This window comes from Pteropus alecto, unplaced genomic scaffold (assembly GCF_000325575.1).
Source record: "Pteropus alecto unplaced genomic scaffold, ASM32557v1 scaffold71, whole genome shotgun sequence".
Taxonomy (NCBI): Eukaryota; Metazoa; Chordata; class Mammalia; order Chiroptera; family Pteropodidae; genus Pteropus; species Pteropus alecto.
In genome coordinates this window covers 1,773,103-1,800,115 of record NW_006433024.1, presented here as the reverse complement: position 1 = coordinate 1,800,115, position 27,013 = coordinate 1,773,103, and the positions used below count along the sequence as shown (strand labels likewise).

At 39.8% G+C, this 27,013-nt stretch overlaps 1 protein-coding gene across 1 annotated transcript in view; it reads right to left on the bottom strand.

Moving 5' to 3' along the window:
* Positions 1–27,013, bottom strand: part of NELL1 (neural EGFL like 1) — a 709,438-nt gene that overhangs the window by 601,010 nt on the left and 81,415 nt on the right. Inside the window, exon 4 of the mRNA XM_015586345.2 lies at positions 4,665–4,835. Coding sequence (XP_015441831.1) covers positions 4,665–4,835 — 171 coding nt within the window. The remainder of the gene's footprint in view (positions 1–4,664; positions 4,836–27,013) is intronic.

Genomic DNA, 27,013 nt, shown 5'->3' with positions numbered 1-27,013 from the left:
GGGGGGGAGGTGGGGAGAGAGAAAGAGAGAGAGAGAGAGAGAGAGAGAGAGAGAGAGAGAGAGAGAGAGAGAGAGAGTGTGTGTGTGTGTGTGTGTGTGTGTGTGTGTTGTGCATGCTTGTACAAGTCGGAACAAATGAGGCAAGAGAGCTTTGTTGCAATGGAACTGTGTAAGAGATAATTTTTTTCCAGCAGTAAGACAAGAGGTTGGCTTAGAGTGGGGACTTTTGAGTCTGTCCCTTAGCTGTTGAGAAGCTCAGTCCCACTGTCACTTGAAGATCAAGATGCTGGGAGTGACTATGTGTAGTTCTTTCAATTGCTCAGCTGCTATTATGAGTTGTCAAATCAGCCTGCTCACAGGGCTCAGTCTGAGTCCATGCTTTCCCTGACATTCTGAGATGAGGGCCTATCACTGTGGGGGTCCCTGCTGGTTTCGGAATTTTAAAAATGACTGAATGAATAAGGCATACACTTCATGACGGCAAGGATTCTTATTTCTTTGCATCTTCCACAGCCTGGCAGAGATAGTGTGTCCAATACATTAATCTGATGGGTTGATAGACAATTAAAAGTTACCAAATAAAGAGAAGGAAAGAAAATCCCTTTTGTGTTGAGAGAGAACACTATGTCCTGAATCCCTCATGTCAGTGGATTCTGGGCTTTGAGTAATGGGAACAGGCTGCATGGTGAGCTGAAAATGGAGCAGGAGAATCTAAGGAGGTGAGTTCAGGCCTCATTCTAGGCTTTGTCAGCAACTGTTAATATAAAGGCAGCTAGAGAAAAACCCAAGGCAATGGAGATAATCAGTCCGGTCACCCAACTGAATGATTCCTTTATGTTTCTAGCTTGAGGTAATCTGCTACCCACACTTTGGTAGCTTCTAACTATGCCAGCCAAACAGCTGAAGCAGGGAGAAAGGTGTAAATCTCAGCGGCAAGCAGAAAATGTTAAACTACTGACTAAAATAGCAGTTGCTTTTCCTGTGACAATTTGTGTAATTATGTCTGAAAAGGCTCTGTTTCTCGATTCTAACCTAAAAAAAAAAAAGAAAAAAACAAAGAAAATCCTGCCACACTACAGTGGAATAGCCTGGGAAATCTTCGATTCCTGTTTTCAAATGTTTTATGGTCCCTGAACCTTCTGTAGCCTCTCTCCCCTGAGAAGACTCCCAGGTATGGTTGTGACTTTATCTTAGAAGTACATGAATCATACAGGTGCTGTGGAGGAATGAGAAGACTAAGGTTTGGGAGTTAGATCCCAGCTCGAAGTTTTGGCTCTATGCTTATTACATTATGTGACTGAAACTGAGTTACTCATCTTCCCTGAGCCTTTCCAATTCCAAATCTGTACAATGGGTCTAATTGTCCCTACATGGCTATCCTAAGGAATATCATGCCTAGCACATTATCTGGCCTATAGTAGATGCCCAATACATGTAGGTCCCTTCCTCCAAGCCAATGCACTCCAAAGATCAGCAATACAAGACACGTGGAAGGAAAATACCAGAAAGAGGAAAACTGCTCACACCACACCAGGCTCTTGCTTCCGTCATGTTCTAAGTCCAGGGCCAGTGGTCCCCAAGGTTGAGCTGAATAGCCTCATAGCTAGAGCAGACACTCATGATTCAGACGTGGGTCCAAATCCTAGCACTGCCACTTATTAGCAGTAGGATTGCAGACATATAATGTAACTTCAGTCCCATAATTTTAAAACAAGAAAAATAACAGCATGAGTGTAAGATGAATTAACCTATGTAAAATGTTTAATTAGCACTGTGCCTAGCACAGTCAACATTCAGTAAATGTTATCTATCACATAACCTTCTATTATCTAACCGGCAGAACTCTAGAGGGTGACAGGTTGAGAAAAATAAGATGGTATAACTCCAAGGGTAAAAGGAGTCAAAAAAGTAAAAATCTCATGATGATATGAATGCATAGCTTAGAGGGTAAAAACATCAGCTTTTGTGAAATTCACTCTCTGGGAGGGTGACCTCACAGAGATTAGTATTAGACTAGTATCTTGATAAGCAGACCAGAGCTTCCATCACTCTAAAATCAGCTAGTGCTTGCAGGCTAGGAAGAAATTTGTGAAGAAGTTTGTTTTGGGCACTAGACGCTACCCTCTCCTTAATCTTTTCCTCTTCCTTCCCGGGGCTCTGCTTCTGGTACTTAGTTTTCCAGGGTTGCTCATTTATTTGTTATAGCCCAGCCTCTCCTCCAGCTTCCTCTACCTCTATCTTAAACCAGTGATTTCTGAAATGCCAGTCCATGTACAAAGTCTAGACTGCTGGCTTAAGAACTACATGGAGAGCTTACTAAAAACATAGCTTCTCAAGTTCCAACCCTCAGGGTCCAATCCAGTAGGTCAACAATATGACCTGGTTACTCATGTTTTTTCTTATAAGTTCCCTAGTAATTCTTATGTGTAGTCAGGTTTGAGATAGGTTTCTAGACTTTTCCTCTCGTATGGCCCAGTCATTTCAGGCCTTTGCTTCCCCTGACCTATCTAAAAAACTCATTTGTGTTTGGGTCCATGAATCATCAACTGGCAACAACTTAATTTTTTCCCCCCAAGATCTTACACAGAGGACACCATGTTATGCCATGAACCAAAGTATGAAAAATTTCAAGAGAAGGGAAGGAATATTTAGAATCCTCATTCTTCATAAATGGGGCTGCCCTAAAGATTATTGTGCACTCCGGCTCTCCCATCCTCTCCTCCACTTTCCAGGTAGAGAGGTCGAGGTAGCCAAGAAAGACATACTGTGAATTAAAATTTGGAGACAAAGAGGCACCACAGATGGACAGAATAAATAATAACAACCATGTATTGAACACCAAAGACCAAGCACCACCTTAAACACTTTACAGGGATTATCTCATTTAACATTCTCATCTGTGAATGTGTATTTGTATTATTAGTCCAAGTTTACAAATTTAAAAACAGATGCAAAGAAATTACCCAAATTCACACAGCTCACAAGTGGCTGAAGATAGAGAAAGAGAATAACTCAGAGGGACCAGAGAATGTATGAAGGCATGAGACCTTAGATTATCAGAGACATATCCTCTCTCCTTTTTTTCAGAGAGAATATTGGGGGTGGGGGAGGTGGGTTAAGATAAAACTTTTGGAAGACAGCCAAAAATTGCATAGCAAGAAAATAGCAGTGTCTCCAGGACTTCTCAGTGGGGAATTACTAAACTAGGGCTTTGAGACCTCTTTCTGGCCTATGGCATAAGAGGACATGCAATACCCTCCCTCTGCTCTCCCATTTGGGCAGAATATGTCTGGTGGGTGGGTTGGGGGTTGGAACAAGAATGCTATCTGACAGCCTTTAGTTATAGGGAACTGAAAGAGACAATGAGCTCTTAAAGGTGGAAATGGGGATAGCGGCTTGACTGGCTTTATTCAAGCTGCCAAGCCCAGGACTGCAGGGGAAAAAGCCAGAGGTCTCTATGGAAACTTTGTCCATGCACACAGACTATATCTGGATGATTCTTCAGAAAGTACCTTAAAGAGATGACATCAAAACGGACCAAGACTCATGTCAACGTGGCAGAACTTCCCTTAAGACTGACACCAATTTCTGTTCTCTGCCCTTCCAGGTCCTCTTCTGAAAGAGACTACAGAGCTGAGGTGGCAAGATTAAATCTCTCCTCGTCAGAAACGTTCTCTAGAGCTGACTGACCTTAAATTATCCCTCCTGCTGTTAGGTTCTGGAAGGGAGGCTGTCCCCAACACGTCTGTTCTTTTTCCTGGGCCCAAGGGAGCAAGTCCTGGGGCCGAACGGTCATTTGAACTTTGATGGCATCATTAATGAGATCAAACAATTCACGGGCACTCCTTGCACTGCAAAAATTTCTCTATAATCAGACTCAGATCACTATCCATAAGGATTTTCAGTGGGTTCTAGAGAGATCAAAGCATTCCCCTTAACCACTATTATCCAGCTGTCCAGTCGCAAATGATCCAATAGAGACCAATAGTCTCCTTTCTTCAGCTGGCAGTAAACCGAACTCCAATTACAGATGTGGCGGACGATATATCCTTCACACCCCAACCCACAACGTCCTGTGAAACCCCTAAGACCTCACAAATAGTCTTGCCATCTCTAACAAGCTGGAAGGCTCATTCCTCTGCAGAGAAAGGATGGTATCAATTCCAAAGATTCAAACAGCCTCTTTAAAAGCTTCCATTTGGAAAAGATATTTAAGCTAAGCTGTGCTTGATGAAGTGAAATAGAATTAGCCGCTTCAGTAGCACAGGCTTATCAGATTCATTCTAAGGTAGACTGGCTTATTCGCTTCCAAGTGGAACGAACTCAACAACAATATATCACAGTTAACCGTGATCACAGTGCCATGGAATTTCAGATGGTGCCTGGGGTACACCAAGGTGCACTTAATATTCCCCAATCTGTAATCAACCTTTTGTACATTTGTTCCTAATCACAGGATACTGTTTCATCTTAATGAACTGTTTTCTTAGCATATTACAGTTGGTCATTTCAGCATGACTAATGGCCCATTTGGTAAGTTAAATTACAATTAGGGTCCGTTGGTTTTTGTTTCCCAGCAAGGCTTAGAGGGATTTGATTTTTCCCCCTCTTCCCATTGCTCAATTTCAAGGACAGATCACAAAAGATCAAAGGCAAAGACATACCTGTTGCAGTCAACGTGGAGGAGGAGATGAGAAGCGCTAACTGACAATGCGACCTTGTGCCACTGCCCATCTGCCATCCGATACGGAAGGGCCTCTGTCCTGGGCTTCCCATTGTGTATGTAATGATACCGAATCTCGTCCCTCAGACCGCTGCTCTCCATTTCAAAATAGCTGTACAGAAAGCAACAAAAACATGTCTTATTTTCCTTCTGGACATCACAGCCATCATCAGTCCTCACAGCTTACCACAAGGTTTCTCAAAATCTAAAATTAGCTAAACATCACACAAAGAGCTATGACCCAAAATCAATTGAACCCAAAATCAATAGAACCCAATTCACCTATGGTCTGAGGGCCCTCATGGCAACACCTTGAGCCTCTGAAATGGAGACTGATTGATCCACTGTGAGGTGACAGGCCGTGACTAATTAGCAAAGCTTGATGCAGTGTCTCTTAACTGCTCAGAAGTACAGTTCAGAACCCTCTTTCTATTGTCTAAAAAAGGCCATTCACATGGAATGGATTTATTGATGTTTTTATTACTGCCATTTTTACTTCTTTTTCAAGAATTAAAGAAAAATAGAAGTCATGTTGGATATCACAGATTGAAATAAATTATCAGAGAGAGTGAAGAGATGAGTAAGGTTTTTTGTTTGTTTTTACTTCCCCCTGCATAAAAAGCTGTAAGCGGAAAATTATTCCTAGATAATGAGTAGGGAAGAAAAGGTTGAAGCTTCTCACATATGGACCAGTATTTCAAGTTATCATGAAATAAAACATGCAGTTAAGTTACTTTCTTTTCCCAGATTGTTACCATATTTTCCAGATCCATGAAAAACTCAGCACCACCACTGCAATTTGCACTTCAGTCGTAAAATGCAACAGGCAACTTTGTGACACCCCTCAGACACACACCAGGCTGATACCTTCATGGGTGGCAGACCTATCTAGCGTCCTATGCCTCTCTGCTGAGACGTGTCATCATCACTGACACCAACAGTAAGCCTAATCTCACTGCCAGGCCTTGCGTGAAGCATTTAATATATACTATCACTCACGAAAATGCACAAGACTGATATCCCTTTTTAAATATTAAAAAACAGATTCTAGAATTAAATGACATACCCAAGTCAGGATTTAAATTTCGGTCTCAATTTGACAGGCCTATGTATTTTCAACCAGTTTGTTGCCCATCTCAGAGGCACAATAACAAAGCAGTAAAGATGGCCTCAACCGGCACTATCTCCCAGAAACTCATTCATAAGGATAACTTAGAAACCACTTACTTAGACAGGTAAGCAGGTTCAGTCCATAGATTTGGAAGGACCTATTGCTTCTCCTCTAATCCACTGAGTTGGCCTTACCCCCACTAGCTAGGTCATATTTAACCTAAAACACAAAATGCATCTTCTATGAGAACCAAAATGAATATACCATGAAACTCAGCCTCTATTATGCATGACTCTCAAATCTTATGTCAGCAAAAACTGCGTATTTCTTGCTCATCTTTCACAGGGACCTTCCCAAGAGAGCCGTACAAGGGGAAGCAGAGTCAAGATCAGCCTCTGACCAACTCCATTTGCAAAAGGCAAAGAATCAGGTCCAAGGTCATAAACTGAAGAGGTTACTTATCCTATTGCAGCCAGTTCCTGAGCCCAGGTACATAGTTATTAGCGACAATAAATATAACACATATTTATAAGACTGCAAAAGAAATCCCTTAACATAGAAGACATTCATTTTAAGGGAATCTCCAAATTTCTTCTAAGCAGCTAGAACATTAGAAAAATCAAACAATCAGAGAACTTAAAGGTCAAGACCTCAAAGATTAGTGAAGGGCTAAAAAAGGATTGAAATATCAGTTCTTTTTTTAAATGTAGATAATAAAGATTCTTTAAGAGAACTGGAAAAGGAAATAAAATATGCGTCCCTCCCATAAAAAGCCAGACACTGGCTTAAGAGAAACAAATGGAAGGCAAGGGAAGCTATCATTTCATGAGTGACTGCCATGTGCCAGGAATGGGCCAAGATGCTTTCATAAACATCATCTCATTTAATTTCTTCAAGGTAGGTATTTTAGCCCTACATTACAGAGGAGTTCACTTAGGATCAGAAATATTAAGTGCCTTGTCTAAGATCACACAGCTCTTGTATAGAAAAGCAGTATTTTATATTTGAGAACTTAAGATTATCGCGCCTTGTCCAAGATCACACAGCTCTTGTATAGAAAAGCAGAACTTAAGATTATCACATCATGAGAAACCTCTCAATTATTTTGACCAATAAGCTACTGCTGGAGGAAAGAACATGACCTTGAAAGGGCTTCAATAAATGACAATTAGAAATGCTCAGAGAGATCACCTGATGGAATCATAAAAGCGGTAGATACAGCTAATCAGATTTAATCATTATTCTTGGGGTTATGGTCTCATTGAGCAAGTGCTCAATGAATTACAAACAGATCTTTTAAAGTTCACTTTAGAAAGCATTGCAGTAAGTGGTCACCTTGAGGTCACGACAAATATATAGCTATGAGAAAAGAAATCTGCCCTATTGTTAGGTAAATGGTGTCTTAAAGTGTCTGACAATATCATACACACATTCAAAAAAGTGCTGTATCTCAAACAAATTGGATGAAAGTCAAGGTAATTTTTTAAAAATGTAGATAACTGCTGAATTGGCCCTAGGGATGACAAGGACACTGACGGCTTATATCCAAATAAAATTGTCGCATGAGCGCTAGGAGGGGAATAAGGCAATATTTCCAAGCAGTAACCCTCTGCTAATAGAAATGTGAGGCTGAGTCCTGAAAGCAACTTGGAGGAGGTGGTCGTTTGGCCTGATGGCTTTTGGCTGTTGCCTGGAAGAAAGACTCAGGATTTCTATTAGAGAATTGTTATTGAAAGTAGGGTCCACGGACCACCACCTCCACCAGCAACAGCAGCACCAGCTGAAATTCAGATTCTGGGGCCCCCACCAAGATCCACTTGAATCAGAATGTGTGTTTTAATAAGACCCTCACATGATTCATGTGCACATTAAAGTTTAAGAAGCACTGCAGTCGAGTACACCAGGTGTTGCTTTACTTCCTGGCCATCTGGTCGTGGTGAGGAAGGCGGAAGCTTGAGGCTATGAGCAAATGAGTAAGAACCTTGTGGTGCTGGCAGGGAGAGGAAAGGCGCTGGAGGTGATCGTGAGCAAGTGTCTAGTGAGCCCTCTGCCCTGACCAGTCTTCTCTCCACGCCTCAAGTGTCCTCTCAGGATGTGGGGGTGGAGGCAGCTGGACAAGTGATAAAAACATTGGCTGACTGTGTGAGCACCGTTTTTCCCCTTAGCCTTGGACCTCATCCATGTGCGCTGTTCCAGTGAACTGTCTTGGCTCCCAGAAAAGCCTGTTCATCCAGCAGTTATTTGAAAACAGCAATGATATTCATTACTAAGTTCTCTTTTTTAGGTCAAGCGTCCCCAACATCTCCCTTTATATTTCTGTTCCCCACCTAGACTATGAGGCCCTCCTGGACAAGGATTTTGCCTTACTCCTTTTTTTGGGATCCTTCCCCATGTTGGTCCCCATGCCCTGGGTATGATTAAAATGGGTCAGTTTCCCCCCTTAAACACAACACAGGAATAAATTGGGCTGTGCACAATTATGAGTTCATCCTAACACTTACTCTGACCTCATCGTCTAACACCACCAGAGCTTTCACACAAGATGCTATGAATGTGCTCTTTCCCACCCTTATTTACATGCTTAAATTTTGTTAAACCTAAACCCCTAAGTGCTAGGCAGACTCTCCAGAATCGTGTGATTGCCCACTGCTGAGAAAATAAAGAGAAGCCACCAAAAACACCAAGTGGGTGTCCTGTGACCTGCCTCAAGTCAGGGGCCTTAAGGCCTATGTGTACTGGAAAAAGGGCAATGGCACAATTTTTAAGTACATACTTAGCAGTATGTACTTACTGAGACTTGATTCCAATCTTAAACCTGCTACAAACCATGAAATCTTTGGCAAACATGGCCCTGCCTCTCTGTACCTCAGTTTCTCCTGTCTGCTAAGTAAAGTGATTAGATCTGATCCACAGTGCCCTGGGAGTCCTTGGAAGGGCCTTAGAGTCTATGGAAGGGGGACAAGATGGGGCACCAGAGAAGCGTCATTCTCACTTGTATAAATCGGAGTTCCCTCATAAGATTTCATTCGAACAAAACAGATCCACTTTCAAACGTAGTTCGAAATGACTGAACTAAATAATCTTTAAGGTCTAACTCAGGTCTAAATTCCTATACTATTTTTCAAACTGATAAACTTTAAAAGAAATTAATAATTGCTTGGTCAATTTGTTTCATTCTATCCTTGACTTTTCTGGCAATGCTTAGGCTCCAGGCTCCTTAGCAGCCTGGAGGAGAGATAGGAGATGGCAGATGTAGTAAAACATAGCTAATAGTCACACCCCACCCGTCTCCCTGGGGACACATCAGACTACATTTCCCAGTCCCTTTGAACGCAGGAGGGACCAAATGACTATTGTGGTCAACAAAACATGAGCAGAGGTGATGTGTATAACCAAGGACAGGCACTTAAGAGAGGGCGTGCCTTATCCAGTTTCAGAGGGTACAATAGAGGATTCTGAGGCCTTAGTGGATGATGGTGTCATTAGATGGAATAAACCTGGATCCTTAAATGACTGTATGGAGCAAAGGCACCATTCCTCACACAGGCTAACACTTTAGATAGGTTAAACAAAAATGAATATTTAATAATAATCCATAGATTAGAGGTTATTAGATTTAGAGATTATTAGATAGGCTACCTTGACTCTTTAAAGAGAGGTACAGGAACACGAAACTGAGGAAAGGCAAAAACTGAGAAGTAACCATGGACACAAATCTATTGCTAAGCTATAAATAGAAAGAAATAACAGGTGGTATGCATACAGGCATTTCCTGTCCTGTATATGACAGATAACCTGCATTGCAAGGCCTAATATTCTGTTTGGTAAATGGTGTTTTCCAAAAATACCCACAACATTATCTCCCATCTCACACACCCTTCTACAAAATAATCTTGACATTCTTCCAACTGAAAGGTGGAATCTATGCCTCTACCCCTTGAATTTGGGTGATCCTGTCAGTGCTTTAAGGGCAAAAGTAATGCTTGGTGACTTCCAAGACTGGGTCATAAGACATGATGCAGTTTCTATCTCGGTTAACAGAACACTTGAGCCTGAAGTCTTGAGTCACTATGTAAGAAGTCCAACTACCCTGAGGCCACCATGCTGTAAGGAAGCCCAAGCCATATTGAGGAGACTGCATGTAGGTGCTCTGGTCAACAGCCCCAGTTAGTATCCCAGCCAACCAACAGTATAAAGAGCAGACATATGAGCAGAAACACCTCCAGATGGTTTCCCCAGCTGTCCACTCTTCCCGGCTGAAACACAGTGTGAAATGGAGACAAGCCATCCCTCTGGACTCTGCCCAAATTCCTGACCCACAGACTCTGTGAGCATAATAAATTTGGGGATGGTTTGTTACACATCAATAGAAATTGGAACATTAACTTCACATACACATTTTTACCTTTAAAAATTGAAACTGTAACTTAGGTATGTCCCTAATAAATGCCTGAGGTCATTGGTCAAATGACCAAATCCTGAAGTGCCAATTTTCTGCTTAAAGCCCCTCACAGACTTATAACTATGCATTTTCTGCTAACATTAAAAATAAAATTCTACCCAAAAAAAATGCAACTTAAACAACATCAATACATCATATCTTTTAAATTGTGTAGAGTTCAGGAGCTATTTAAAGAAATAAATACCAGAGAAAATACATTAGTACCTTTCTCACGAACCCATTGTTGTTCTTGTCTCAAATCCCAACATTTTGGCCTCAAACGTCACGTTTACAAAAATGGAAGTGATCACCTTAGTAATCCTTTTATAAATCAAAGTATCTTCTGTAGTTTCTAGCCCCAAGTTCTCTTCCAGTCTACAGGTATTTGACTAAGTTAAAGGGAAATGTTAGTTTACCTGGACAAACTTCCATTACTCCCAGCATCCGTTTCCTTCATTCAGAACAATATGGTATAGTTAAATATGCCCGGCATAGAAGGGCTTCAGAGTCCAGCTAATTTGTGTTCAGTTACTGCCTCATCCATTTAACTCATGTGAATGTGAACAAGATGCATCATTTCCCTAAGCCTCCTTTTTGTCATCTAGAAAATATCTACTTCACAGGTTTCCTTTGCGGAAAAAAAATTACAAACATTTGTAAATCACCTTACAAAGGGCCTGTTTCTACTAGTGATTATGATTTTCTTTCCTTCTTTCTGTGTGTATGAGAAGAAACAGCTTCATAGAAGTGTAATGCTGCCTTTTCTCAGAAAGAAGTGTTTCTCTGCCCTCCTTTTCCCCTTTGTTAGACTTTACCTGATGACTATTTGTAGTTGTAAGCTTACATACCAGTTCCGTACTCAATTCTCTTAGCAAACATCTAGCTAGAGATTAATGGTGACAGCAATTACAAACTGCCTCTGTTGTTGAAAACAAAACATTCACTGGTAAATGAAATGTAAAAATAAGGTTCTTTACAACTATTCCAAAGAGTGCCATTTGAGTCTTAAAAAGCATGAGAGTAGCCATGCAGTTTTTACTGACGTAAAGACTGTCTTCTAACTTCCCCAGATACTAAGAGCTAAGAGTAAAGACATGGAACCCTGGAAAGTTAAGACAGAAAAATTTTTTAATTGGGAGAAGAAATTTAAAATAAAAGAAACTAACAATGAGTTAGTTTACTAGAACAAAGAGGAGACTGGATCATTAGTTTTGCCTGTCAAGGCCTCCAAATACACTCAAATATAAATATTTATTAAGCAAGCAAGCAGAGAGAATGGAGCTTAGAATCACACAACTGCATCTTAAAGTAGGACTCCAGATCTCTAGGAAGACAAAATTAAGATGTTTCTAAATATCAAGATTTAAAAAATGGGAACCAAAATAATACTAGTATATGTAGTTATAGCCAACACATATATAGCACTTTCTACACTTCTTAAATTTTACTAAAGACTTAAAGAGAAAGAATGGTATTGTTCCAAAATATAAAGTCTTCAGATTTCTTTATTAAAAATTTTATATCCATGGTTTAAAAATAAAATAATGAATCTTTAAGATGCTCAGTAAAAAATCTCCCATCCTGTATTCAGTTTTCCCAGAATGCAATGTCTCTCATGGGCAACCATTATTACTAGTTTCCTCTGTATCCTTGCAACATTTCATTAATAAACTTTTGTGGAATAGTTTTAGCTTTTCAGAAAAATAGCAAAAGTAATACAGAGAGTTCTCATATACTCAGCCAGTTTCTCCTATTATTAACATCTCACAGTCACATGGTACAATTATCACAATTAATAAATCAATACCGATATATTATTATTAACTAAAATCAATCCTTTAGTCAGATTACCTCAGTTTTTACCTAATATCTTTCTTCTGTTCCACGATCCCATGTATCCAGGATACTACACTAGAGTCACTTGTGGGATCTCATTAGACTTCTTTTACCTGTGACAGTTCAGACTTGCCTTGTTTTATTATGCCCTTGAGAATTCTGAGAAGTACTGATGAGGTATTTTGTAGTATTTCCCCCAACTGGGATTGGCCTAATGTTTTTCTGATGCTTAGACTTGGGTTGTGGGCTTTTGGAAAGAAAGCCACAGAGATAGAGTATAATTCTCATAACATCATATCAAGGATACATGCTATCAACATGACTTATCACTGTTGATTTTAATCATGGCATTAACCTACCTGACTAAGGTAGTGTTTGTCAGGTTTTCCACTGTGAAGTTACCAGTCCCATCTTTCCTTTCCTTACTATCCCCTTTGGAAGAAAGTCTCCATGTGCAGTTAGAATTCATTCATGTCTGAGTGGCTTGAGAATTCATTCCTTTTTTAATCACTGAATAGTATCCCACTGTATTGATGTAGCACAGTTTATTTACTCATTGATCTACTAAAGGTTACTTTGCTTCCTGTTTGGGGTTAATTATGAATAAATCAGCTTAATATTAATAATCTGTGTGCAGGTTTTTGTGTGAAAATAAGTTTTCAAATCAACTGGGTACATTTCTAGGAGTTGGTTACTGGATTGTATAGTAAGACTATATTTAGCTTTGAAAGAAATAGTCAAACTGCCTTCCAAAGTGGCTGTACTATATTACATTCCCACCAGCAATGAATGAGATTTGCTATACATCCGTACCAGCAATTGGCACTGGCAGTTTTGTTTGTTTGTTTTAGCCATTCTAATCATCTAACTAAAGTGTGTAATGGCATCTCATATTTAATTTGCATTTCCTTAATGATAAATAATGAATATCTTGTTATATGCTTGTCATTTACATATCTTCTTTGGTGAGATGTCTGTTAGGATCCTTTGCCCATTCTTAAATGGGGCTGTTCACTTATTGTTGAACTTTAAAAGTTCTTTGTATATTTTAGACACAAATCCTTTACCAGATATGTGTTTTGCAAATATTTCTCCCAGTCTATGACTTGTTGTTTCATCTTTTTAACAATGTATTTTGCAAAGCAGATTTTAGTTTTAGTAAAATTCAACTTATCAGTTTTTCCTTTCACAAATTACACTTGCTGTTGTATATAAAAACATATCACCAAGCCTATGTTTTCTGCTAGAAGTTTTATAGTTTTGCATTTTACTTCAGGTTTATAATCCATTTTGAGTTAGATTTTGTGAAAGGTGTAAGGTCTTTGTCAAAGTTCTTTTTTTTTTTTTTTTTTTTTAGCATAAAGACATTCAATTGTTTCAACATCATTTGATAAAAAGACTATTATTTCTTCTGGAGGTTTTTATGCTATAAAAGCAAATATAAACATTCTTTTGCCTCCACCTTTCTAATACAGATGGTAGCATAGTACCTTCACTATTCTACATATTTATCTCTTCACTTAATGTCACAAGAGATCTTTCTTACACACAGCTTCCTCTTTATCCTTATAGTTTTCAATATTATTTGATACATATTCTCTCACTCCAAATTAAAATCAATTACTTCTTTATAGCACAAATCTAAATTATGACTAGTTAAAGGCCCATTTTCTCAAGGCTAAGCCGAGCTTGTATATTGTGAAAGCAAGACTGAAAATCATACACAAGGGATGGCACTAAATGTTAAGATAGATAAGAGGCAAGCACTATGTAGTATAAAGATCTTTGGCATACATGGCTTCCTTCAAGGAATTTCCATGCCACTTAATGAGGTAAAACAAAAACGACGGAAAATTAGACAACACAAGCCCAACCTTTTAAAAAGGAGTGGGGATGAGGGGAATCCATTCTTAAATTGCAATCCAGGAAAGTTTCAAAAAGGAGATAGATGTAGAAGAACTTTTATACAGAAGGAAGGGATAAGAAAAGTGCTTCGGCAGGGGAAACAGAAGCAAGAACATGGAAGAAGAAATGTGTCTAGCACTCTCGGGTAACAGAAAGAACAGGTCTGAAGAGCACTGAGGATGTGTATGAAGAGGAGAGCAGAGAAGCTGGGAAACAGCCAAAAGGGTAAATCAGAGCTAAATTTATAGAACCAATCTCTGGTATTTGGCCTAGTGGTATTTCTCAAACCATTTTCTGCTATGACAAATAGGCGAGATTCACGGGCATGAAACATTCCCACAGATGTCAATTTTTGGTATGTTACATCTAACTCTGGTTCTTTCTCCCTCCTCTCAGAAAGCACATCAAACCAGTGCTCTAATATACCCTGACTCTATTCAGTTAGGGTTCTTTCTTACACAAATGGCTCACAAATTTAAATCTCTAGCCTAGATCTGTCTTCTGAACTGTATGCTTGTTCAGTCAACTGCCTACTCAACTCCACTTGAATCCTTCAAATTCAATAAGCTCAAGACATAATTCCTGATGTCTCCTCCAAATCCTGGTCCTCATCCATTATAGCCTATATCCAAATGAAAGCTAGACATCTAAGCATTGCCTTTGACACTCTCTCCTCTGTGCCTGACATGCAATCCATCCAAGTCCTATTGCTTCTGGTCCTGGGTGTCTACCAGTATACCCATCTACTCCCCACTTCCTCCACTGCTACCATCTTTATCTTAACCAACAACATCTCTTATTAGCAACTGCATAGCCTCCCAACTGGTCTACCTGAATCCACTCTGGTCCCCTTCAATCTGTTCTACAGCCAAAGTCATCTTTTTTAAACAAATACCCAAACATGTTATCAATCTCTTCCAATCACCTTGGCCCATAAGATTAAAATCCATGCACATTTCTCATTGCTATTGAGCTTAGGACTAGAATTCTTAAACATGACCATTAAGAACCTACATGCTCTGGCCTCCGTTTACCTTTCCACCTTCAGTTTGTGCTCTGCACATCAAACCTCTTTCAAGTCTTCAAACATACCATGCTCCCCCTGCACAATGTGCAAGCACATTCTGCCCTTGCTATCTAGAACATTCTTACTCCAATTCTTTACCTGGTTAATTTCTACTCATCCTTCACTCTCATCTTAAATGTCACCTCCTAGGGAGACTTTACTGGTATGCACTCCCCACCACCACCTAGGATTTTTCATGGGACTACGTTACTTTCCTTCACAGTACTTATCTCTTTCTACTTATATATATCTCATTATTTTATTAAGATCTGTCTCTCCCACCAATTGCAAGTTCTGTGAATATAAAGACCATGCATGTTTTTGCTCATCATTGCATCTTCGGAGCTTAGCACAGGGCCTAGAATATAGTAGAATATAATTATTTACAAAATAAATGAATACATTAACAAACCTGGTATTTAACAGTGATAAATTATATATGGCACATCTGACAGCTGATTGTGATACATCAAACTGCTTTGACATTGAAGTTGAGAATCACTCATAGAAAATAAAAGTTCCTCATCAAGGAGGTTATTTAGTAAAAGCACAATTTAAATAATATACTATTCATAAAAATTTCTAACATTTATCAAGTGCTTACCTTATCCAGCTTGATAAGTACTTTATGTACATTTCAGTGAATTCTTAAAACAATCCTATAAATGGGGAACTATCATTATCTTTATTTAGCAAGTGAAGAAACCAAGTCACAGAGTAGTTAAATGACTTGACCAAAGACAAAGCTAGGACAATGATGCCTAAACCAAGCTCCCTCAGATGAAAGAACCATGAGAATCAAAACAGACTCACCCATCCACAACTGAAACTACCACCCAACTATAAGAGTCACTAGAAGGCTGATGTCATGGCAGAGTGTGGCACTGGGAGCAGGGAGCCTCTCTGAGCTGGAAACAGACTGACTCTGAACAGACCCCAGGGGGAACCCTGCTCTGTCCGTGGTACTGATGGCTCCACAGTACTGGAGGCTAAGAGTGAGTGCCTTAAAAACATGGTCTAGTGATCCTTAACTGCTTCAGGTAGGAAGATTTGAGCTCTCAAATACATAGTGAGGTTTATTGTATGTAAAGTACACATCATAAATGAACTGTTGTAAGAATGTAATAAACATCAACTATTATCATCATTATTTAAATGTTGCTTTTGCCAAATCATCTCCTTGACAAGGAACTTTTATTTTCTACAATGATTTTTGACTTCAAAGTCAAAGCAGTTTGATGTATCACAATAAGCCATGAGCTCTGCCATGCATGATTTATTACTGTTAATAAAAAACAAGTTTACTAATATAGTCATTCCTTTATTCCAAAAATAATTATTAAATATCTACTGTATACTAAGCTCTATGCTAAGCTCTGAAGGTACAATGATAACCAAAAAAAAAACATGGTCCATGTGTTCACAGATCTTGTAATCAGCGGAAGATACAAGCATTAACAATATAATCACACTACTAAATGTAAGGTTGGAAACAGAAATAAGAACTGTGAAGAAAAGGAACATGGTTCTATGACAAAGCCAGACCAGCATAAGTACCCCTGGGATAAGGCCACCCAGATAATAAGCACGGGATAAGCATAAGCATTATACAAGCTCTCTCATGAACGTGTAGGTTTACTGAGAAGAACCATGCTTAGAGATGAGCATAGAACATAGGGCCCAACTGCCTAAGAGGTAACATCTGTTCATAGTAAGACACCTAACAGGTGAAGGGTTATATGGTAACTCTCTCATAGAGCCATTAGGACAAGTGCAGCAATTTCTGACCCAGCCTACTTGCCACTACAAAGCCTCCTCCTTCGCCAGTATCCCTGCTAGTGGGAATGATGACTAAACATTTCCATGGCAAGGTTATTGCCATCTCCTACTCTGAATTCCCTGTCCCCTTCTCAAAAGCGGACACATGAATCAGGTGAAGTCATCTAAAATCAAGTTACCTAGGGCTAATATATGTAAGTGAAAATATGCCTAAAACATGTTTATCTAAAACTAAATTTAACTAAAACCAATTTACTTTCCTATCACCTGAATTGTTATGAATTTCACAAACATTAATGTTATGTCAGTAGTACTATTAGGGAAAATTGCTATTAAGTAAACTGGTTGTTAGGTAAATTGATTTTAGAATAATTCATTTGAAACAAATTTGGAGCACCAGAGCCTAATCTCTGACAGTTCAGAAGGTAGATGAGGTGGCTTCAGGCTCTAGGACTGCCTCTCACATTCAATAAAACTTTAGGAAGCTGGTATAGCCAAGGTCTATCCACCTTCCAAAAATACTAGTGGGCTTCAAAATTAATTTTTACTGCGCTGTCAGAATTCCTTTTATGTTCCCCATCTCTATCATACCTGTTACAGGCTGAAGGAGCTTCTGGCCCGCCATTATCCTGAAACTGCCTTTGTCTTAATCCCTGATCAGCTCAGCCCACTCAGGCATCTGAGAGGTAGAGCCTCTGTCAAAGCAGCGATTTGAAAAAATAAAAAAAAAAAAAACCTTAAGATGCACACAAGTTAAACTGCTGGTTGTGATTCAGTAGTTCTGGGCTTGGGTCTAAGATACTGTGTTTCTAATAAGCCCCAGGTGATGCTGCTGCTGCTGGTGGCCCGGAGGCTTTGCTATCTGTAGAAAAGTCTTATAAGATGATTATGGCTAGTAAGTCATATAGTTTAAACTGGAGGTGAAATATGCTGGACATTAGGAAATATTTAGAAAGTACTATTGTCTGGTCTTGAACACCAGAATGCAAGTAGACGATCAGAGACTTACTCATATATTCTCAAAGTCTGAAACCGTGACTAAAATTTTCTCTGCAACCAGAGGAAGTTTGCTGGGCAATTGCTTTCAAATGCCAAGAAGACTTCAAAAGTCAAGTCTCCTAAAAACATGATGAAGTAATTGCTTTCCACACCAGGAATTTCACAATCACATAAAATATATCCTTGCCTACCTTGGAAATGCATTCTTAAGACGAGTTCCTCCCTTTCAATTACACCAGGATGCCTAGAAAAACTATTTTTCATGCTAAGAATGTCCTTTAACAGACCTTACAATGAAATATAAAGAGAAATTCTGCTGGCCTACTTAACCCACAAAGAAGTTAGACAAGCGAGGTGAAGGAAGAGGTTGGAGAACACAGTGGGGTTAAGACAAGACTAGGTATTGCTCCCCTATCCTATTCTTTCTTCCACAAACAGGCCTACAGGAACACATCTTCTCATTCCAGTGATTCGAAAGCAGTTTTCATTTCAGGCCTAGAAAAGACCTTTATAAATTGCTGTGTCCTTTAATTACAAAAAGAAAAATAGAAATGTTACAGTGAAGTAACCTGTCAGGCACCACTTTAACCTAGTGATCAAGGTTAACATGACAGTAGTAAGAAATATCAACATCAGGAACTTCGTGACCTGAGGCATGAGAAAATATAACATCTTTTCAACAGTATTCTTGCTGGAAAATGCTTAACTAGATCACAAGAAAATGGCAGAAACTCAAATTAAGGGGCATTCTATCCAATAAGTGGTCAGTATTCTTCAAAAGTGCGAAAGTCATGAAAGACAAGGAAAGTGTGAGGAATTGTCACACTATGGAGACTGAGAAACAGTCACTAAATGCAATGTGGAATCCTAGACAGGATCTAGAACAGAAATAGAATACGATGGGAAAAACTGGTGAAACTCAAACAAGGTGTGTAATTTGGTTTACAGTCCTTCAGCAATATTAATTTCCTGGTTTTTATAATTTTTCCATGGTTATATAAGATGTTAACATTATATGAAGCTAGGGGAGAGACATACAGAAACTCTGCTATTTTTTCAACTTCCCTCTAGGTCTTAACTTAGTTCAAACAAAAAAGTTAAATTATTGTTTGTTCCCCCAAGAAGAAAAGCCAAGGAGTCCATACCAGTGGTTGCCATTTCAGTGGAAAAGTATGATATTTTCTATACTTGGGATAAAAGAAAGAATGGATCCACCAGACATTCTCTCTGGAATCTGTTTTTTCTCCACAAAACCTTGGTTCATGACTTCTCCTTATCTCCCCCAGATATTGGATCTTTCTTACAATAAATCAAGAAAGGCATAGTGTCGCCCTGGTTTCAATATTATTCAAATCCACCTTCTACCTGTCACCGATGCAGAAAAGTAAAATCTTAAGAACAGCTAGAAAATGAGACACTAAACCTGACTGGTAGAGACTTTCTGGGAGAAAAAAATTATGAGAAAGAGATAAAAGTATCAAGAGGAAGAAATTACGTGTTCTCGATTTCTACGTGAGACTGGACAGGTAGCTGAGAGTAGGCAAGGGCTGAGAGCATTGCAGAGGGCAGTAACTGATGACTGAGGAAGAGGAACCCCAAAATTGTTCCATAAAGCCCTCACCTCCAACCATCGCAAGCATAAAATCAGTAGGCACAGGCCTCTATTTTAAATCTGGGAAAAGAGCTAAGCAAATGGCTCATCAGTCACTAAGATAACAAACTTTTTATTATTTTTATTACTACTACTCCTATTAGTTCTTTTCTGGCTCTCCAGTCTTTTAAAGTTAGATGTAGAGACCAGATTTCAAACCTGATTTTAAAAGCTATTCCAAGAATAGTACAAGACAAAGCAAGGTGTTAAGAAAAATTTAACCCATGACCTTTGGGCTGGGAATAGAAAAGCACAGTAGTTGTATATTAATAATGATAATAACAATCACCACTGCCACCAATAATCTAGTGCCTAGTAAATGCCAGACATTGTCTCAACTCTCAGAATAAGCCCATAGTGAAGATATAATTATATCTACTTTACAGATGAAGAAGCTAACGTTAAAGATATAAAGTGATCTAGTGAAGATATAATTATATCTACTTTACAGATGAAGTTAACATTAAAGATATAAAGTGATCCCACCCATATTACACAGGCACTAAGTGGTGGACCCAAGATTTGATTCCAGGTTTATGTAATATTACCGATATTCTTCCTACTCTGTGACATCGTGTCTGGGATGCTGTGAAGGACATGAAGTTGCTGGCACCAGCAAAGACATATAGAGACTGTTGGCACTACATGGCATGAAGGCCTTATATGTTTTTAATGTAACATCACAACAGATGGAAGTCACTTAAGCAAAGTTTCTCTTTCACAACCTCACCACTTTCCCCACAAAGATGACTGTATTTTCAAAGTAAGAAAGATGATACCTACTAAGTCAGCATGAATGACACTGCTAGCTTATCATCAAACCCATTTACTTTTCTTCTTGGCACAAAGCTAGACTCCTTTCCTAGTTCTTCTCGCTGTTATGTATGGCCATATGCTTGAATTCCAGCCGAGATATAAACAGAAGTAACTGATAAACAGTAAGTCCGTGTTCAATGTCGCCTCGTTATAACATTGATGAGATGCCATGGGAACTTAACTCTTATTTATATCGATTAGACTATGTTAAAATTGGTTTTGTTACATATCATTTCACTTAAAGTAACAGAATGTATCTATGATGTGACATAAGGACTTTTACCATATGATGCTTCCAGGATTAGCCCTAAACCTCCTGCATGCAATCTTTCTCTTTCTGGTTGCTGGAACGAAAATAACCCTCAGAACAACCTTGAGCACCACATGTTGAAGAGAGCAGAATGACAAAATGGATGAAGCTTGGGTCTCTAACTTTCCACTAAAAGAAAAGCTGCTCAGGACAGAGAAGTACCCAGAAATACCTATACTGGTCTAGTATATGAGCAACAAATAAACATGGTACATGCCTAGCTATACCTATCAGTGAGAAAACAGTTCCCTAAGCCCCAAGAATCCCTCTAAACCACAGAGAAAAATTTCTGCCATTTCGTTTGATAACATAATAATGAGCATTGACAGTGTCTACAGAGTTTTATAGATATCTCATTTGAATTTTAAACATCATATGAATGAAAACAATTTTATTTTGACATTGGTTATCCAGACTCTTCAGATCAAATGACAACATAAGGGATTCCGTGGACTTAGAAATTCAGGATTAATGTTCACATCTTGACAGGTACCACTAGAATGCCCATCTTACAGATGAGGACACTGAGACTAAGATAATCCAAGAACCAATTCCTTCTCTCTGAGCCCTCTCCACAAAACCAAGGCTATTTTTTTGCAATTCCAGCACAAGTCTCTCAGAATAATAGCTAACCCAATTGCCAGTAAGAAATAAATCCAGGTCTGAAATTCAGATCTTCTAGATGGATAATGTACTATCCCATGTGGAAAGCTTTAACACAAACACGTACCCTTGGCAAATGCTAGTTGCCTCTGTCCCCATTCAACCACAAATAATCTTTCTAGAAACCTCTATTCTGTCCCTCTCTTCTATGCAAAGGTCATGTTCACAAAGCATAAGAAAATTTAAACTGTATCAATCAAATACCTGAATGAGCTCCAGACAAAGCTCCTTCTTGCTTGGAGGAATGGGATTTTATGGCTTCCAAAGAAGTCAGCTTCCACAGCCAGCCTTCGGATGATTTTCTTGGATGGGTATCACCCACCCCACCCCCCACCCCTCTATATAGCTCCTTACCCAGAATTGTGAAACAAAAATCAGTTCTCCAGGAATTCACACCCACGTGCCCAGATAGGAGTCCAGGACTCTCTCAGCAAAGATCTGAAAGACTATTGGAGACACAATGTCAGGTGTCCTCAAAGAGCCACTCTGCCCTTCTCCTTTAGTAACGGAATCTGAATGGGACATATGCCACCCAGAATAAAGGCCACATTCCCCCACCATCCTTACAACTAGGCGTGGCCATGTGATCAAGTTCTGGCCATTAGGATGTGAGTGAAAGTTACTCCAGGAGGCGAAGATCATGCTCTCCACTTTTGTTCTCCTTCATGCTGGCTTCATGAACCATCATGAACCATGAGGCAGAGACTGCAGGGCCACCATACAGAACAGCCTGGTTCCTCGACCCTGTGATGCTGTCACATAAACTCTGGACTACCTGCATTCAGACTGCTACGTGAGAGAGAAACTTTCTTTCACCTTGTCTACACCACAGCAGCCAAATCTGTAACCTAATCAGTACAGAATCCACATGGCAGGCTCTGGGAGATGTCCGGGATTTCCACAAACTTTAGCTTGCCTTCCAGCCCTGGTTGGACTGCTCTGTCCTCTCTCAGGCCTTTTGAGAAAGGTCTTATGACCTTTGGCAAAGTTAAAAATTCCTTCTATTGGTTCCCACACACTTGTCCACAGAATGTTTGCATTACAGTCACCTGTAAACTTATTTAAAACTGAGATTCCTGAAGCAAATTCCAAGGGATTCAAACCCAGGAGATTTATAAAAATTCCTAAAATCTGTATTTTAAAGCTCCTCACATCATTAAAATATTCGATCATGTCTTCTGTGGCCTGAAGTTCGTGGGGAGGTGGGTGTATGTGTGGAAAAGGCCTCAGTGCTTCCTTGAGACTCAGCATGCCCCGCTGCTGCTTTCCCCTCAGAACTTGTGTTTTCTCCTCTTAGTGCAGTATGTGCCTCCACAGTTCTATTATGGCTTATGTCCCTGGGGCGAGGCTGTTCTCTCCAGCTTTCCAGGTCAAGCACCTTAAATGTACCTCAAGGGATCATCCTCCACACAGCTAACTGAACTCTTTACTCCTATTGCCTGCATGAAAAGCTCACTCACTCATTCAGCATATATTATCACAAGTCCAAGCTCTTCAAGAAAAACAAAGCACATTAGATTCCTAATGACACCACCAACCTTCCAGCTTTCATCTCCAGCCGTCACCTGCCTGCCCTGTATTTGTAACTACTATTCCCTCTACCTGGAATGTTTTCCATTCCCAGACACCTAGCGATTCATATCAATCCTTCATCACTCAGCTCCAGCTTGCACATGAAAGACTGTAGAGATGACTACTACTCTTGACACTGGTTAACTGTCAAAATCTGTGGGAAAATCCAGCTTCACAATTTTCATTTTAAACAGATGAATCCATTAACACCTCTGAGGTGTTTTACTGTCTACATCTGCAGGCCCTGGGCAGAGCTGCCTTATAGATGACTCTTGACCTAGAAAAAGGCTTCTTGTCTCAGAAAAAATAAGTTTATCTCATTAATTCAATCGACATATATTGGGCATTTATGCTATATTATATCCTGCTATGGCCTAAGAATAGATGAAATTACCTGGCTGCTAATGGCTTACATCTACTATATATGGTCAGTTTGCTTTCTTCTGTGAGGGCTTGGTGTCCATTACCCAGGTGCTCCGAGTCCTGATTACACCATTTTACTGAGCCATTCTTTTGACCTTGACCTCTTCAACTTCTGCATGTCCCCTGGAATCTTTCTGCTTCACTGCCAACTCACTACTTTGTCTAATATTCCAACTTGTATATGATCCCTGACCCCCGTATAGTCTCGACTTCCAACTCATGATCTGCTCCCGTCCATTCCTGGCTTGACTTGGCTCTCAGTTCTGACTTGGGGCCACCCATGGGCTCACTGTGAACCTATCTAAACAAAGTGCCCTGGTTAAGCACTTTGATACTCTCAGCAAAAGCCTCTTAGAAGAAAAAAAACTGTACAGCATAGAGGCTACAGTTAACAAAGCTGTACTGCATACTTAAAATTTGCTAAGAGGGTAGATCTTAAGTGTTCTTATCACACATGCAAACAAAATAAATAACAATGGGGCAGGAGGAGACTTTTGGAGATAACAGATACACTTATGGCATAAATTGTGGTGTTAGTTTCACAGGTGCGTATTCATCTCCAAACTCATCAAGTTGTATTATGTTAAATATGTACAGCTTTTTGTGTCAATCATACCTCAACAAAGTGATTTTTTTTAAAGAGGAAAACAGAAAAGAACTGGACCTATTCTTACTGCCTACCAAGGGAGATTTAGAGAGAGGCCTTCAGCTCATCTCTCTGAGGGTATTTAAGAGCTTTCTGATGGCTGATCCTCATTGCTAAGCAAGTGTTCCCCAGTAGCATGCAAATGAACAAGACAGCAGCTCTGATATTCAGATTAGCAATACATGAATCACTACAGAATCCAGGCTGAGCTTGTTGGTATCTAAGTTATTGCTGCCCTTTTTAAAAATTTAATTACGGTGTTTGAACATTATCTCATTTTAAAGATCTAGCTACAGAGGTTCAATTAAAATTCCAAGAATCAAAGTGAGAGAAAGCCCCAAGTGAAGATCTAACTTCATCCTGAGTTGTAAATGTATGAAAACAGTTGGACATTTTACAATCATAACAAGCCCTTTTGGAGATGGACATTATTACCCTACAATCAATTCAAGATGTTTTACAATCCCTCTGCCAGCATGTGAAACCCCTGTACGCTTCATATGAGAAGCTGGTTATAAGCTGATAATACTCACTGCATTAGAATGAATACATTCACCTCTTCCCAACCTCATCATAATCACGCTTAAGTTCAATCAGGCACTTGACACATCTTACTTTAGTGTGGGAGCCTGAGAACAAGATGCTCAGTGGTAAACTCTCCCAGAAATAATGCTGACTAGTAATATGTATGGTAGAGGCAGCCAGAGGAGGGAGAAGAGTGGAAGGAGAGGAGTAATTCATCATGCTTTGCTTTGGTTTTCATGCCCAGAAATACCCTTGGTCCTTCCTCCCACCACCACCCCAACCCACACATTCTCCACCCAGCAAACTCTTATGGATGCTTTAAGTCCCAGGTTAAGTGCTACCTTCTTTATAAAGCCTCCCTAGACTTTCCCCGGAAGAGTTAGTGGCTTCTTTCTCCGTGCTTCAACAGAATTTTTCCTTTATTCATTCAATAAATATTAATTGGGTATTTATAAGACGTCAGGCACTATGTAAGGTACTCGGGATATAGCAGCAAACAAAACAACTGAAGTTTCTGCACTTGAGTTGCTTATCTAATGGAAGAGAGAGGGTAACATATATTGTGTAAGATGACAATAAAGTTTATCAAACATGAAGCAGAGTGATGGGGACAGAGCGTGGCAGGAGTGAGGGGAAGCCTATTTTAGACAGGGCTGTCAGAGAAGGCTTCTCTAATAAAATGTAAACACATGAAAGGACATCTTAATAAAATGAGGAGTTAATCCTGCAGGAAAAGGGTTTTCTTAGACAAAGGAAATGAGTGCAAAAGCCTTGGGACAGAGGCAAGAAGGAGATGGCCATGTTTGTGAAACAGCAGGGAGGCCATTGTGGCTGAGCTGAGCGATAATATAGGAGGGACAGGATATGAGATCAGAGAGGCAGGCAGAGGCCAGATCACATAGACACTGGTAGCCATGGGAAAGCTTTTGGATTTTATCCTAAATCTGTGCGGAAGCAATTTAAGGGTGCTGAGCAAAGGAGCAACATGTTATGACTCACCCCTTCTATAACTCCTATCCAGTGTGTTGAGATCGTTGGTGGATCTGTCTACCCAAAGGCACATCTCGGTCTCACCAGCAGCTAACACAGCATCACTGAACTGACCATGGGCATACATAGGCACACAGCACTGGCTGTCTTCTACTAATCTTTCTCAGGAAAGGATTTGCATCCTAAAATCTCTATAAACCTACAACTACCTTACCTCAGGTTTTATTCAGAAACATCACTGTTCTCTAAGCACGGAAATAAGCAATTATTGTGATCTTCCAAAAACAGAGCAGGAAGAGTCATTACTGAAATAGACAGTATTCTTGAGCCATCAAAATGGTATTTAGTACTGTCACAGGGTTCAAGTTCCATTTCTACTACAGTCTGGATTGAGAACCTCATTTTACCCTCAATAATACCCACTACAGATCTTCCTAAACAGTTTTCCTGGAAAGAGTTCAAAGGAACAGGTGGATTATCTCTTCATCCCTGAGGTACCATATGGCCATAGAGAATAACTCTTGGAGTCCACCCAGGCACTCCAAAAGATAAAAAAAAAATGAAGTTATTTTGAACCCCTGCAGTTGCTATACTTATATGTCAGAGCCTTCGCAAAAAGTAGGAAAAGATTCTTATAAATTCTCAAGGCTTTCCTCAAAGTGTCTGAATTTGACCAGCCAAGCAACCCATATATGGGATCCACACTGGCTTAAAGGAAGGAAATGTGATATTAATAAAGCCCATGAATTGTATTTTTCATTGCGTTGACAACTCAGGAGTGATTTATCTTACTTTCATTTGAAACTTTTCGTTAGTCTGAAAAGTCTCCTCTGACAATTTATAAGCAGACATTGCAGGTGTCCAGACCCCTCTTCCTGCCTCTGAACTGTAACAGGTGGAGAAAGCCCAGGCATTACCCTCAGTGCACCACCAAAGCCTGGCTGGGCAATGGCCACCTTTGAAGCATTTAGACAACAGCCTTTTTCAACAGGCATTGCCAACCACAGGAAAGCAAAGTACAAGCACCAGTGCCCAATGAAACGTTTTAACTGGGCTCAACCTCATCAAGGCTCACATGGCCTCTTATTGTCAGTTCCCTGACACCCTCGCCTATTCTACCACATTTAGGGTTCCAAGACTCTCCACAGCCACCAAACTACATCTTTCTAGACTGACAGCCCAGGGTGGTCTCGTATCAATGCTGTACATGCATTTCCAAGTGTTTGTGAGAATGCTGGTTCAACCAAATGATACTCCCCAAAGCACTACATGATTAAAAAAAAAAAAGTTTTGGAAATGCCGCGGTAAGCAAGGAAACAATATAATAAATATATAGGTTAACAAAATGTGCTGGAGAAGCCAGACACCTGGGTTTCACTCCCAGCTCCATCATTTTCCTGGTTGGGTGACCCCTGACAAAGCAACCAACACTCTATGCTTGTTTTCTCACCCACAAGGTGAGGGTGATAATAGAACTTACTTCAACATTTTGTGAGGATTTAATGCAACAGTGCTATTGCAGTGCTTTATATAGTGCCTAGAACTTTATTACATGAT